The sequence below is a fragment of the Pygocentrus nattereri genome, chromosome 24 (genome assembly GCF_015220715.1).
Source record: "Pygocentrus nattereri isolate fPygNat1 chromosome 24, fPygNat1.pri, whole genome shotgun sequence".
Lineage (NCBI taxonomy): Eukaryota > Metazoa > Chordata > Actinopteri > Characiformes > Serrasalmidae > Pygocentrus > Pygocentrus nattereri.
Genome location: NC_051234.1, coordinates 25250386 through 25265770, shown reverse-complemented (window position 1 = coordinate 25265770; position 15385 = coordinate 25250386). Strand labels below are relative to the sequence as shown.

Below are 15385 nucleotides of genomic sequence, written 5' to 3'. Positions count from 1 at the left end.
AACCACATTTTACCCAGAACAAAAGCTAGAGGAACTTCAAGCTTAAATGAGCTTCAGTGTTACCTCCGTCCTGCTGGACACATTTTGTGTGTCTACGGCTTCCTGCTCCATATTGATCCACACAAACATCAGCCATGACAGCACTGGAGGGAAGAGGGCCTCATATCTTCAGCACAAAACAGCTGCAGTTAGTGAACTATCACAGTGTCAGACTGTGCTATATGTGAATATCCTGTAACTCACAGATAGTCACTAGTCACTGACATCAGCCTCTGATACTACAGTCTTGTGTAAAAGTCCGTTGGTGCGACCAATTTCAAGAGAAAAGTGTTGCTGTAACTTACAGTAAGTCCTATCAGGGCAAGTGTTAGCCTAGCCAGGTTACAGTCAAATGTTAGAGGGTCACTGTAAAATTGCTTTATACAAAGTAAATATATTTTAATGTTACAAGCTTCAAATCTTCATGTTTAATTTAAAAAAAGGGTGTCCAATCTTATCTGCAGAGGCGCTGGTGTGGCTGCAGCTTTTCACTCCAACAAAGCAGGTCACCAAATGGAATGTTTCAAGACTAATACTAACTGATTAAACGAATGGAGTCAGATCCATTCCAGCTTGTTTGGAGAGAAAGCCTGTAACCACGCCGGCCCTTTGCAGATAAGATTTGACATCCCGGATTTAGAAAAATCTAGAAACTGTTCATTTGTATTGCCTAAAACTGGACTGAAACACTCCTTATAACTTCAGTGTGAATGGGCGGAGCTAAACTGACATAAGTTGATTAGGCGGATTTATACAAACGCATTGGCTTTCATGATATTACAAAAGCACTAGAGTCAAACTTTTCCTTATGACCGTAGATCATGAAATTTGTTTATTATTACACCCTTCCTAGCTGGCATAAAAACACATGGCTGGAGGAAGAAGCTTTAAAAAATCTATATAGACCCTAGCAGCAATCTATATAGGCCCTATAAAAATTATGTTAGCATGTGTGATGGAAACACATTCCTCTGTCATTCATGCCATAATCACAAGAGGCATATTCTAGAATTTCACTCCATGCATACTTAGGTTTAATTTTTTTGATTGCTCTCGTATTCCCCAACTAACAATACAACCCATATCTTATAACCACCATAATGAGTTATGAGTCTGAGCAATTGGTGTGTCACAGGGGTGTTGTATTACTGATAAATGTGTTAATTATGACCAAGGGAGTTTGTGGTGATGGATGAATGGATGGGATGGATGGGATTGATGGGATGGATGGGATGGATACATACTTTATTGATCCAAAAGCAAATGTAGCAATGCATTTATGAATTTACGTATTAATACATTTATGTATTATATGGTGGGCAACATAGCTTGTGGTTAATGAGTTTGATTAGGGCACAATAGAGCACCAGACTGAATGGGTCAGGTGATGTGCCATTAACAATGGTAAATGTAACCATTATCATTTTAACATCAACACATTAACATGGCACAGGTGCTCCATTTGCTTGCGTCCTAAAAACCTTACCACAATATTGTACTGCAATAAAATATGCTGTGAATTGTTACACCGCTAACTGTAGCGCCTGTCGACATGCTATACCGCTATAAAGCCGTACGAATCCACATTATTACTTTTTTCCAGAGTACTAGGTTTACTGTATACATGCATGTTGATGTTTTTGCATTGTTTAGCAAGCACTTCTCAGCACACTGCAAAAGCAACCACTCTTTAAAAAGTAAATGCAGGGTCTCTGTCAATTTCACTTCCTCCAAATAAGCTGCAAAAAGCTCAACCACAATGGTTCAAAAAACACAGCTGAAATTTTTGTAGAGCTGATGGCCAAAAAAAAAAAAAAAAAGACTGAAAAACACCAACTGTGGACAAAAACTAATTGTGTGTAATGTATGCTGAAGTAAGATGTCAAAAGCTGTTTCATTTTTCAAGCCAAATGTGCTTGCAGAGCCTTTTAGAGTTGTTAAGCCAAACTGTGGTAAACTTGCCCATTGACATCAACTCTGTTACATTACGTCAGCTATAAATAAATATATACAGTGCCCCATTATTTGGATGCTTTAACAATTTAGCCATGGGTAAACTGTAATGAACACCTTTAGGCTACTTCATAGATAGATAGCTAGATAGATAGCTAGATAGCTAGATAGCTAGATAGATAGCTAGATAGCTAGATAGCTAGATAGCTAGATAGCTAGATAGCTAGATAGATAATTGATCCCGAAGGAAATTTAGGCATCCAGCAGCAACAACACAATACAGTAGGAAACATATTCAACATCTATCAAACACAGAACAATAGAAAATATATAAGGGTATAGAAACTTTCTGTACAAGGTAAAGAACTATCTGTAGATGGAGCAGTGCAGTAGATTTTTCTAACAGCCAATAAATAAATTCACAGAGCAAAGTGCAAGGTGCAACCGACATTGGTTATAAAAGTTATAAAAGTGACTGATGTGCCATAGAATTCTTAATATGTACATGTAAAAATATAGTTCTGTAAGGTGAATATTGAGTGTAAGAGAGGTTGGGGAAGTGTAATTGTGAATAAATAATTAAGCGGTTGAGTAGTTGAATAATGTCCATGTAGAAACATACTAATGGTAGACATTTTGTGTGGAGAACGCCTGGAGAACAATTCCGAGGTGGAAATGTGAGGCTGTTTCTCTTACAGTGGTGTGACTGAGCTTGTTTTCCTAAATATCATGAACTCAGAAGCATACAAAGGATGAAAACCTGCAGAAGTTTGCAAAGAAACTGCTATAATGATAAAGATCTGAATCACAGCCACTGCACTTTGAAATAATTCAAGCCTTTGAAACCACAACACAAAAATGTGGCTGTATCTGTAGTAGGTTTTCCCCTTCTGCTGTAAAGTTACCATTTTGAAGATGCAACGTTTTTTTTTCTTGACAACAGTGATATACACAGTGTGTGTGTAAAATCTTACCCAGTGCTGAGTACAAGGTAGACGCAGATGAGTGACAAGAGGATACTCAGCAGCCTGTGAAACAATCGTGTGGAAGACAGCAATGGCACAAAAAATGATGAACCTAGAGAGCATAACAGAGAAGAGGCAGACAGTAAGGCACATTTTGTAAGAAAAAAAAGCAACGAAGTTAAAGTTATCAGTTACACCTGCAGCTAGGTTCATGGACTCTTTCACGCACACATATATATCCCTTACTTTGGTCTGCCAGGCTGCAAGGTCTTTTTATGTTTTGTAGCTTTAAGCTGGTTCTCTAAGCTAGTTCTCTTGCTTATCTGGGTCTGACCATTGCTCATGGCTTCTATATGGATATGCCTGTGTTTAATTCAGGTGCCTCTTAGATGAGCCCTATTTTGAACTGTGGGGGAGGTCCTGGGGCCTGTCCCAGGGCTCACTGAGCGGAAGGCAGGAAACACCTTTGACAGGTCGCCAGTCTATGACAGGTCAGACAGACAGACATACACATTAACATACAGACTCACACCTAGGGGCAATATAGCATCACCAACTGGCCTGACTGCATGTCTGTGGGAGGAAATCGGAGCACCCGGAGGAAACCAACACAGACACGGGGAGAACATGCAAACTCCACACAGAAAGCACCCTGGTTGCCCGGCTGGGGAATTGAACCCCACTGCACCACCATCCCTTTGCTCATCCTTGGCAATGTGACTGTACATACAGTAAACCCAGCTAAAGTTAAGTGCTGTATTTGTCCAAATGTCCAATATGCCACACAATTATTTTGTATGCTTCCTAGTTAAAAAAAAAAAAAAATAAATACTTTGTTTTATGTTAGTATTATGTTACTTACTATGCAGCAGTTAACATGTTTCATAACAAATTATGTATGTAGACATGAGAGTGTGGAATTGATGTGCCAAACTATTAACAGTTATCTAGAATTAAGCAGCCAAAGGAACAGCTAGATTAAACATGTTAACATTGCTAACAACAAACAAGAGCTGGTAATAACGTCTATTAATAATATTGTTAACTGGTGGGTTTTAACTGTAATTAATTGCATGTAACATTAGCATTTTTGACTAAACTATACATCTCAGGAACACAGAGAAGAGGAAAAGAAAAAAAAACAAATGTCTAACCCAGAGTGGCCCAGCTGACGAGCTGACTGAACAGCGGCAGGCCTTGCTTCATCTGCAGGCTGGAGTGGGTGCTGGCCAGCACATAGACACACAGCAACACTTGGAGCATCTACAGCCACATCGTTACCAATGGATTTCATTGTGCAATATTTTCATGTAGATTTACATCAAGAGATTACACACATATATATACATATATATATATATATATATATACACATATATATATATATATATATATATATATATATATATATACACACACACACATATACATACACACACACACACACAAGCTGTTACAACAGCATGTGAGCAGGATAAAAGGGGCAGAAAGGAAAATGCACAGCACAAACACTTAATGACCTGCCCAATGAACAGCCGGCGATCTCTCATATGCAGGCCTGTGCGTCCATATGACGAACAGAGGTAGCAGCATGAAATGAAGAGAGTTAGAGCTCCAGCACACAACCTATAGATTAAAAAAATCATGTCGTAAACATATGCGCAGCATGACTACAAGATAATATAATGAGGGAAAAAAAAAAAATCACTATTAAAATATCAAGATAATTGAATCATTAAGATTTAAAGTCATTCAAAGTAGTTTGGTGTGAAATACTCCGTTCTTGGTGTGAGTGTTTTACAGAGGTTTGGACATAATACAATTATGAAATGGATTATTAAATTTTTGCATAAAACACTTAAATAACATTTTTAAATGGTTTGTAAATCTATTCATGGTGGTAGGGTCAAATATCACCACTGTAAAGAAACCTGAGTGAATATATTTCACTATAATTAACTATTTCACATCAAAACACTACATTTCTGAATGAAATTATTACTTATTTAGAAAATGTTGAAAAAAAAAAAATCTGTGTAATTTCACTTTAACCAGACATCAGAAATAGAAAGAACACTGGTCTGTGCATTATGAAGTTTATGAATAGAGTGGAGGATCTTACACATAGTTGATGTTAGACTCTCGTCCAACTACAGGCAACAAAGGAAACACAGCCAGGCAGAGGCAGCTCAACACCCAGCTCACTGACCTGGACTACAACACAAATATCATAGCACATCTTTATTAAAATATAACTGTATTTTTCTAGCAGAACTCTCCAGATCATACTGTACTACATTATCACCAGTTATATCTGAATAATAACCCAGAAGGTTGAAGTCTACATGAATCTAAAATCCTAATGCATTTTCCTTATGTACTGTAATATAAAGTAAAAACACTTGAGTTTCTTAATTTCCAGTCAATACAGTCATTAAGTACAAGGTATTCATTTTTCTGGAGATATTTCTGAGGACATTAGATATTCATGAAGTTCAACAAAACGAAGGATGAAACTAGTTTTTTTTTAAAAAATCATTAAAACATAGGAGACAATGGGCACCTAACAACCATGCAAGATCTAATAGACCACCAAACCTGTAATTAAACATAACTTTAAGCTTTAAGCTTCATCTTCAAGCAAGAGGAGAAAATCAAACTCTACTCTTTCTTCAGATATGAAAAAAATCCACAGGTGTTTCTGCTCTTCCTTCCACTACGAAAAGTCAAATCAACACTGTCTAAAAGGATGTGCATCTGTCAAGAAAAGGTTACTAAGACAAAAAACAATTTGCAATTCAAACAAAGAAGCTGCTCATGTTCTCAGAGCAATGGACTGACCACTAACCTTAACATCAATGAATGTGTTTGGGATTATTTGGATCATTAGAAGCAAAAAACGCAACCAACTTCTAAGACTGAACTTTGGTGGTGTGAAAAATATCCTTGCAGATTTCTTTGTGAAACTGAAAGTAAGTCTCCTGAAAAGAATGAAAGCTGTAATGAAGGGCGAAAGTGCGAAAACACTAAATACTAAAAAAATGTGATGTGATGTTTCCCCCCCCTCACACTGAAAAGTGAAGAACTTGTACTTAAATACTTTTGCACAGTACTGTATTCCTGTGTGAAACACTGTATCAGAAAGGGGATCAGTTCAGTCAGTGATGGGTGGGGATCGTGGGAGTGAGAAGTGAAATATGACTTCATTAGTAGATTTTTTTTCTCTTGCCCATGACAATCAAAAATACGAACACGTTTCTGAAGCAGGCCAAAGTTGATACATGTTGATAGAAGATAATGAGAAGCAAAAATGTTGTCTTTTAAATGCTATGAAATGATATGTGCTTAATATGACTAGGAACATGAACTAACAAGGTAAAAAGTTTGGGTTGGGGTGGGGATGGGAAAGGCGTGAGTAAAAAACACACATTTTTTAGATTTTCGGTGGAACACAATGTCTAGAACAATAACCCTATGTAAGAGAAGTCTTATATCTTACCTTTGCTTTTCTATAAAGGCCTGAGACAAAAGGCCACAGTCCCAAAATGATCAGTCCCAGGGTCAACATGGCCCGATAGAAAAAACTTACCACCTACAAATCAGTGTAGAAGATATGAAGTACATTTAATTCAATATAAATTTAATAATTAAATGCAATTCATAACTATTAAATTATTTACAGTACAGTGATGTCTATGTACTAAAAACACATACGTATGCATTTATGTCATGCTAACCATCATGCTAATAATACTGGTTATGTGCCACTTACCAGCAGTTCTATCCCAAATGTAACTAGCAGAAAATATCCAAAGCATTTGCTCAATGGCAGGGATGGGATTGATTTTATAAGATTGACCAGGATTCCAAATCTGAAAACCAGATTATTAAATTAATTAAGTTAAAGATGACTCACAATATAACAGCACAGAACAGCAAAAGACAGAGAAGATTTTCAGGCTTAGAAATGAAAAGCCAAAATATATTACATAATATATTTGTATACACACACACACACACACACACACACACACACACACACACACACACACACACACACACACACACACACACACACACACACACTTCCTGAAAGCTAAGAACTGAAACTACAATTCGCACGGGCTCACCAAAATTACACAATAGAAGATTGGAAAAATGTTGCTTGGTCTGACGAGTCTTGATTTCAGTGGAGACATTCAGATGGTAGGGTCAGAATCTGGCGTAAACAACATGAAAGCATGGATCCATCCTGCTTTATATCAACAGTTCAGGCTGATGGTGGTGGTGTAATGGTGGGGGGATATTTTCTTGGCACACTTTGGGCCCTTTAGTAACAACTGAGCATCGTTTAAATGCCGCAGCCTACCTGAGTACTGTTGCTGACCATGTCCATCCCTTTATGACCACAGTGTACCCATCTTCTGATGGCTAATTCCAGCAGGATAATGCACCATGTCACAAAGCTCATATAATCTCAAACTGGTTTCTTGAACATGACAATGAGTTCTTTATTATTTTTTGATCCCACAACTGGGGAAATTCCACCTCCGCATTTAACCCATCCGTGAAGTGAAACACCACATACACACTAGTGAACACACACACTAGGGGGCAGTGAGCACACTTGCCCGGAGCGGTGGGCAGCCCTATCCACGGCGCCCGGGGAGCAGTCGGGGGTTAGGTGTCTTGCTCAAGGACACCTCAGTCATGGACTGTCGGCCCTGGGGATCGAACCGGCAACCGGTCACAGGGCCAGATCCCTAACCTCCAGCCCACGACTGCCCCTTCACTGTACTCTGAGTTCACTGTACTCCAATGGCCTCCACAGACCTCAATCCAATAGAGCACATTTGGGATGTGGTGGAATGGGAGATTTGCATCATAGATGTGCAGCTGAAAAATCTGCAGCAACTGCGTGATGCTATCATGTCAATATGGACCAAAATCTCTGAGGAATGTTTCCAACACCATGTTGAAAGTATGCTACGAAGAATTAAGGCAGTTTTAAAGGCAAAATGGGGTCCAACCTTTTACTAGCAAGGTGTACCTAATAAAGTGGCCAGTGAGTGAGTGAGATAAAAATGTGTATATATATATATATATATATATATATATATATATATATATATATATATATATATATATATATATATATATATATATATATATATATATATATATATACACACACACACACACACATACATATATATATATACACACATATATACATACATACACACACATATACATATCTATATCTATACACACACACACACACACACACACACACACACACATACACACACACATATCCCCATAGCTGAGAGATGTTTCCTGTCCCCAAAGTCCCCAGCTAAACTACAGCAAAGTGAATCTAAAGTGCTTCTCAGCTGTGGTGCTGAGATTCTGTCTGCATTACTGCCATCAACCCCTAATGCCTGGGTCCTTTGACACATATCACTATGCTGCTTTCACATTAGATGAAACAAGAGCATAAATTCCAACAAACATCTTTAAAATTTATTACAGTTAAAATGTATATTGTTGCTGTTCATAAAACATCTCTAATTATCTTTTAATCTGAGCCCTCACGTTATTTAAAGATTAACTTGCATTAATGATTTTCCTTCTCCTGGAAAGTTACCATTTTGAGATACTTGTTTTATTCTTTCTACTGCATTTGTGTTAGTACAACACTACATACTGTGCTACACTACATCCGGTTAACTAATTAAGCTCAATTTGTGATGTAAAATGCATTTAGTGTTCTTGAAGTACTGTTGATATCCATGATAGTCAGAAAAGCATATCGTGGTGTTATTTATAACAGTATGATAACACTGGTATCCTTATGTAACTACAGGATTATATATGGTTGTAGGAAAAAAAAATCTGGTATCAACCCAGTTCCAAAGAACCCTATTAAGGATCTTCATTGTTGAGAGTGTAAAAGCAGGAATGGATGAAAAGCACTCACTCTTTAAAAACAAAGTACCACACAGGTACAGGCAGCAGGCAGTAGATGTAGTAAGTGAAGGGACTGGACTGAAGCAACAGGAAGAACGATACCACCAAGCCAACACCTATAAACACCCTTTGGAAACCTCTGCCGGACACCTGTTTTAACACAAGAAACATGATTCACAACTCTCACAATGTTTCTGAGCATCATGCACCCACAGTCCATCTTATAACTAAAGGGCTCATATCATACATTTATCTTGTATTTTACTCTATTTTCATTTTCCACTTTGTGTTGGTTTATGTACCAAAACATTCATAATTCACTTTTACTTGACCATTTTCCAAGACCTCCTAACTTTTAAGAATTAAACTTGTTTTGGATTTCCATTATTTGCCCTTTATATGTCATTATGTGCCCTCAAACGACCCACAGTGAAAACACTGCTGAGCATTCACCTTTAAGCAACCTTCACCTTACTTGTTGAAGGTTCAGTACTTTCCAGACACTACATTTTCTGAGTTTCAGAATGTTAACTGTAACATAACTGGTCAAACCTTTATGCCGTTTTAAGCCTGAATTAGAGCACATCTTAATGTCAGTTTGTTTCCTAAGTATGAAATAAATACACAAATAAAACAATACTTCTGCCATAAACTTTCAAAAGGTCCAGTAGAGGGGCTGATTTTGAATATGTTTTAGGGGAAATGCGTACAGTAACATGCAGTTTTGTATTTCAATGGACACCCTGGACAAAATTAAAAATTAAACCATTGCTCCATCTGATGTAAACATGCTTTCTTACATCCTACAGTAGTGCCACAGAGTGAGATTTAGCAGTTTAAAGTCTCAATAACACTCCTTTTGATGAAGCATGTTGAAAATAGGATCTTTTTTTGGGGGGGGGGGTGAATGCAAAAGGAAAGTGATAGAAATGACTCGTCAGATGAAGAGAACATAAAGCTAAAATTAAAAGTTGCTAAGGCACCACTTGGCTATCTAGATACCGCAGTTTGGTTTCCTTGTATTTATCATTCTACAGATGAGGTAGCTATCAGTAACACAGAGATTCCTAATGTTTCTTCAATGTTTTGGTAATGCATGCTGAGCATTGTAGAGAGAGAACACTGATGAAGAAAAACATGAAAAAAAAAAAAAACTGAATTCTGTTAACCCAATGAGACGGAGATATAATGCTACACTGCAGAATATATCATAACATAGTAATGAATACTGCATAACAAATAATACATTAAACTTGAGCGCATCTTTTGAATTTTAATATAATTTTAGCATTTTATAACCTGAAAAAATCCTCACTTGAAGACATTTAAATGGTAAGACTTTTGAAAATATCAGAGCACAGGCCTTAATTAACTGTTTACTCCCCAAGCCGTAACGTCCATATACGTAAAGTAAACTGGATTTTAATTTTTGAGTTTGAGTTTGAGATAAATTAGAAAATTAGTCAATTTAAATATATCCTTCCTATTGGGTCTACAGCAGTTTAGCCCTGCCCATTCACGTGACTTTCAGCCTGGACTGCTTATTTCATAACATACTATGATGTAGAACAGATTAGAACAGAGGTATTTTATATAGATAAAAAACAGCCCGCTTAATTCTAAGGGGTAAAAAATAAATAAATAAATAATTAGGACTGTTTTTGCTGCATAAACCCAACCAAATGTAGAAAGTGTGCCTCTAGGAATTACATAAAATACAAGAAAAATGAAGGATGTCCCCTTTTATGTACTTATGAACTGATACATTAAAGAGCATCAAAAAGTCTCCTATAGCATTTCAAAAAGGACAGATTAAGAAGAGAATATCTTTAGAAACATAAACAAGGAATAGCCAAGGAATCTCTTAAGTGTTACAGGTTACAGCTGATTGTGCGCTTGTACTTCATCTTATTTCTAAGAGGAATTATCTGCATGGTGAAGTGTACATGAAGTTACATTCAAATCAGTCGTACTGTTTCTTACCATATCTCTGCTGGTAGGTGGCTTACGGAGGCTAGCATGAGTCTTCAGTATGACAAGAACTACATAGGACGTCCACCCGATGAAACCTAGGACCACACTGGAACCCAGGAAAAAGCGGTCATAGGTGTGGTAGTAGGATAAGCCCTCCAAGGCTTGAGCTATTAGAGTCTCACAATGACGAATCTGTAAGAAAAGGGTAAGAAAGACCTTTAAGTCTTGATTTTTTTTATTCCAGTTTAATCTTTTTTCACTCGTATTAATCTTACTTTGCCACTACTTGACATGTGAGTTTCTAACACTGTATATTGCAATATATAGTAAAGAGGTTCTGTACCAGACTACAGAGGGCCTCAGGCAACACTACTGAATCGTGGACAAGTACTATTGATCTTGTTGGAGAACCTACAATTATGTGCAGTTTTCAATCAGCCAATATGGCAACTTAAAATGATCATTCTACTAAACTGGTTCAAAGTCAAAACATATTTAAAAACATAACATATTTTGGACTTTTAACTGATTTAGACTTAATACCTTAATTATGTTTATTTTGTTCAAATAAATAACTAAACATTCCTTTTTGTAACTACCAAAACAATAATAGCCCTACCAAAACTTATCATGTTTCAATAGACTGTTTCGATAGTGACAATTTTAGGTAATTTTGAGCATGACTTAAAAACACAAACATAGCTTTCAACAGTTGTATATACACCTGTTCATGACATTTTTCATTAAAAAGTTTACTTAACTACAGAAAATGTGTAAAACATTAAGAATTGTATTCTGTTCAACTCATCAAATCCTAATTTTTCATTCCAAAGGAAATCAAAAAGATCTTTTAAAAAACAAAAAAAAAAATGAGGGATTAGGGACAGCCACCTCCCAATTTAAATGACCTTATAAATTATGATTTTGCATAGTTTAGCTTGTAAATATCTCAATTAATGGGTTAATAAAGAAGTAAATCATAATGTAATTAAAACTGAAACAATATCCTAAACATATAATGCTTGAATTTTTTTTTAATACTTTTTTTTACTGTGAACTAATTTGGTAGAACGGTCCAAAGATTAAAGGAAGCTTTATGTATTTTGTTTACGCTACAAATCATTCATGCGATTTTTGACCTATTTCACTGGTGGTTTCAAACATGTATTAGAAACATCAATGTGGCTTTCAGTTTGGAGGTTGTAGGTCACGTTCAAAGAGACAGCAGCGTGGTCTCTAGTAACAAGTGTAGGAAGTTGCCAGATGGCCACCGAGTAGACAGATTTTGCTATAAGAACTTTCATATACTATTCTTTGAGGCAAAGAATAGTATAGACACCTTCTAATTTGCCACTACAATGTGAGTGTTACTACAAGGTTAGGAATGGTCTATAACCCAAAAAACCTGCTCAGTGGGGGTCCTGGCCTTTTATGAACATAGTTATTTGGGGTAACAAATGGTAATGGTAAGTAGGATTAAGGTAAGAGTAACATTTCTCCTCTGTACTCACAGCATCCTGAAACTGCCCTTTCTGGATCAGTTCTCTTGTGTGACGCACAAACTCCATCTGTTTAGAATCGGTGAGAACTCTATAAAGGGAAGAGTGACAAGAAAATAATCTCACTGAATACGGTCTAACTTGCCATTTATGTCAGTCTTCAAGGCCAATCCTGTACTCACTGGTATGGTGTAAAGAGAAATGATAAGGTGGTCTCCTTTTTCTGTGTCACTTTCACCTGTATTGATAAAAGGTTTATTAAATTCACAGCTGCAAGAAAACAGACATACTGGCACATAGTTTCTGATGTTCTATTAAAGCTCATGTTCCTCCTAAAAGCGGAAATTAAAGTAAGTCTACAAACTACAAACCATTTTCCATTGATCTGTCTTGTAAGAAAATTACTTGTACCTTTGGAAGGTTTCTGGCAAGTTGACAAAAATATAAAAGCAAAATAAATGCTGGAATCGCCTTTTATGTTTCTTTATTATATTATAATGTGGTGCAAAAAAAAAAAAAAAAAAAAAAATACCCCACACAATGCATGTCATATTTCAACATTGTAGCATACATAGAAAAAAATCTGATGAATGAACCTTTAGAAGTAAATGTGGGCTAGAGCTTGAAATGTATGTCTGAACCCACGTTTGGTGGATCAAATGTGTCAGGCTCGGGTGAAGTTCAAGTTTTGTGTTTGTGTTCTTACAGCCCAGAGATTTTAACCAGCATTTCCCCTGTATTTTATGCTTATGTTCAATATATTATTTAGTTTGGTTTAGTTTTTTTTGCATAGTTTAAAATATACACAAATAGACTAAGATAACATATAGTGCAGAGAGAGGCAAAAAACCTAATAGTCTTATATAAAGCCTCCACCTAAATAACAATAAGGCGGGCTCAGCTTTAAAACCTGGTGCATCAGGGTGGGCTTGTACAGAAGATTCTCAAGCTGTACTGAAGTTCAGACCAAAACTGAAGGCCTGATTAATGCTCCGATATGGAACCCACCTTAAATTGCTCCAAGATCTGAATTGCATTTGCATACATGCTTTCAGCTTTGAAGTGCAGGCTGTTATTGAGGTACTGTAATGGCAGGACACCCTACAAATCAAACCAAACAGATCGTCAGATGGTAAGTGAGGGAACAAAAGAGGAAAAGAGAAAAATGCAATGAGACGGAGGAGAAAGCACTCAGCTACTCCAGATCATGAACCTGCAATGCATCTTATCTGAATATTAGCCTTACCACAGAGTTGAGTGGGATGGGTACTCCAATGAGAGATGACATGAGCGGTGCTATGTCAGCCTGCATTGATTCGAACCAGAAGGAATCATATAAACATCAGAAAAACACATCTCCTCATTGCCAAAAGAGATAGAGAGAGTTAATTCCAACAGTGTAGAAAAGCCCACCTGGTTTACATCAACTCTTCTGTATGTCTCCAGCCCCCAATCTGAGACAATCAAAGCCAAGAAAGTTAATGTCAGTCCACTCCAGTGAAGTAAGGATAAATTCCTGAAACACCACTGAATAAAACTAGAAATAAGAATAAAACAGCCACTCTGTATTAAAGCAATGGTTCAACCAAATGTCATGTTTAAGCCCAAATGAAGTTAATTAACCAAGACATGTTGGATGTCCAGAGTTTTTTTCTTTAGTTTTGCACTAGGCCGACGACATGAATGTAGCTAGCAAATTGTAAGTCGCTCTGGTTAAGAGCGTCAGCCAAATGCTGTAAAATGTAAATGTAGCTAAGAAAAAGGAAGTTCGTGTACACTAGCAATGTATAAAGTCTATGCTTAAATCATCACAGATGAGCCTTACACAGTGTTAAGTTGGTAGGTTTTTAAGACTTGCTCGTCACTGTATGTGATGCCATGGATATAAATACTTACCGGGTGCCTATTAGTGTTTAGCTATGTGCCATGTTCCTTTTGTACACTTCTATACATACAACAGTATGTCTCACAGTCTCAGAAACCACATAAGCAAGTGTATTTGAGATTACATAACTCAAAACAGTACTAGATGACTGTGTGCTGATGTAGGCATGCAGTTCACACAGTTCTGCAGTGGTTGTTATAAGCTTCCATTTCTTGTTTAGATATGTTACACTCCAGCTCCAGTGCAACATTAAAAAAGAAAAAACACGTCTTGGCTGATCAACTACATTTGAACTAAAGCAAAATTGTGTAAATAAGACATTGTAATTTTAGCCAAACCATTGCTTTATTGACCAGGAGTGGCTGCATTTATTAAACCCACCTTTCAGGTAGTCATCATTATAGTTCTGTGTAGTGGAAGCTCTCTGTGCTGTCTGAAGTCCAGCTCCCCAAGCCACCAGAGGAGTGAGGGTCTCGGAGGGATGGCTAGCTCCATGAGACCCTAAGCACACAGCCAATACACCTGAGTACAAGCTCCTCTATTTCTATGCTTCAATACAGCAGAATATGTTAATAAATAACTGCAATTCTGCAAAAAAAAAAAAAAAAAAAAAAAAAAAAAAAAAAAAAAAAAAAATCACCAGTAATGTAGAACTACTTTGTTACTGCATGGTATGAAAAATTATTTAGAATGTAAAAATGCACCAGTACATCACGGCAACATGGCAATTCAACTGAATTCATTTTGAGAGATCAGATGTATAATTATATTCAATGACGTATACACCATTTTATTTTAATACAATTCTTGGGCTATTTTCACATGCAAAAATACTGATGTATTGTGTCACTACGATGTAAATAGTTCCTCCAGTCACATTTGGGTATAGGGTGTATTTTTAAAAATAAATAAAAAGAACTGCACCTAATAACAATTAAACTGACTGAACAGTTTCCAAAAGAATCATAATGGAATTATTGTGAAGACAGAGATTTATGCCCAATCCCATTTCACCCCTTGCCCCTACCACTTAGGCCTTACTCCTTTGTTTTAAGCATTTATGCCTAAGAGCAGGGTGTCCTGAAGTTTTAGGGCTT

The 15385-nt window shown here is 36.8% G+C and overlaps 1 protein-coding gene across 1 annotated transcript in view; it reads right to left on the bottom strand.

The window, feature by feature from the left end:
- The window catches only part of pign (phosphatidylinositol glycan anchor biosynthesis, class N), a 38828-nt gene that overhangs the window by 14655 nt on the left and 8788 nt on the right, over positions 1-15385 (bottom strand). The window contains exons 8-22 of the mRNA XM_017716616.2: positions 14670-14789; positions 13817-13857; positions 13650-13709; positions 13412-13504; positions 12586-12641; positions 12416-12494; positions 10914-11096; positions 8941-9080; positions 6730-6829; positions 6457-6549; positions 5080-5171; positions 4478-4583; positions 4112-4220; positions 2967-3069; positions 64-166 (exon numbers count right to left, since the gene is read on the bottom strand). Of these exons, the coding sequence (XP_017572105.1) occupies positions 64-166; positions 2967-3069; positions 4112-4220; positions 4478-4583; positions 5080-5171; positions 6457-6549; positions 6730-6829; positions 8941-9080; positions 10914-11096; positions 12416-12494; positions 12586-12641; positions 13412-13504; positions 13650-13709; positions 13817-13857; positions 14670-14789 (1478 nt within the window). The remainder of the gene's footprint in view (positions 1-63; positions 167-2966; positions 3070-4111; positions 4221-4477; positions 4584-5079; positions 5172-6456; positions 6550-6729; positions 6830-8940; positions 9081-10913; positions 11097-12415; positions 12495-12585; positions 12642-13411; positions 13505-13649; positions 13710-13816; positions 13858-14669; positions 14790-15385) is intronic.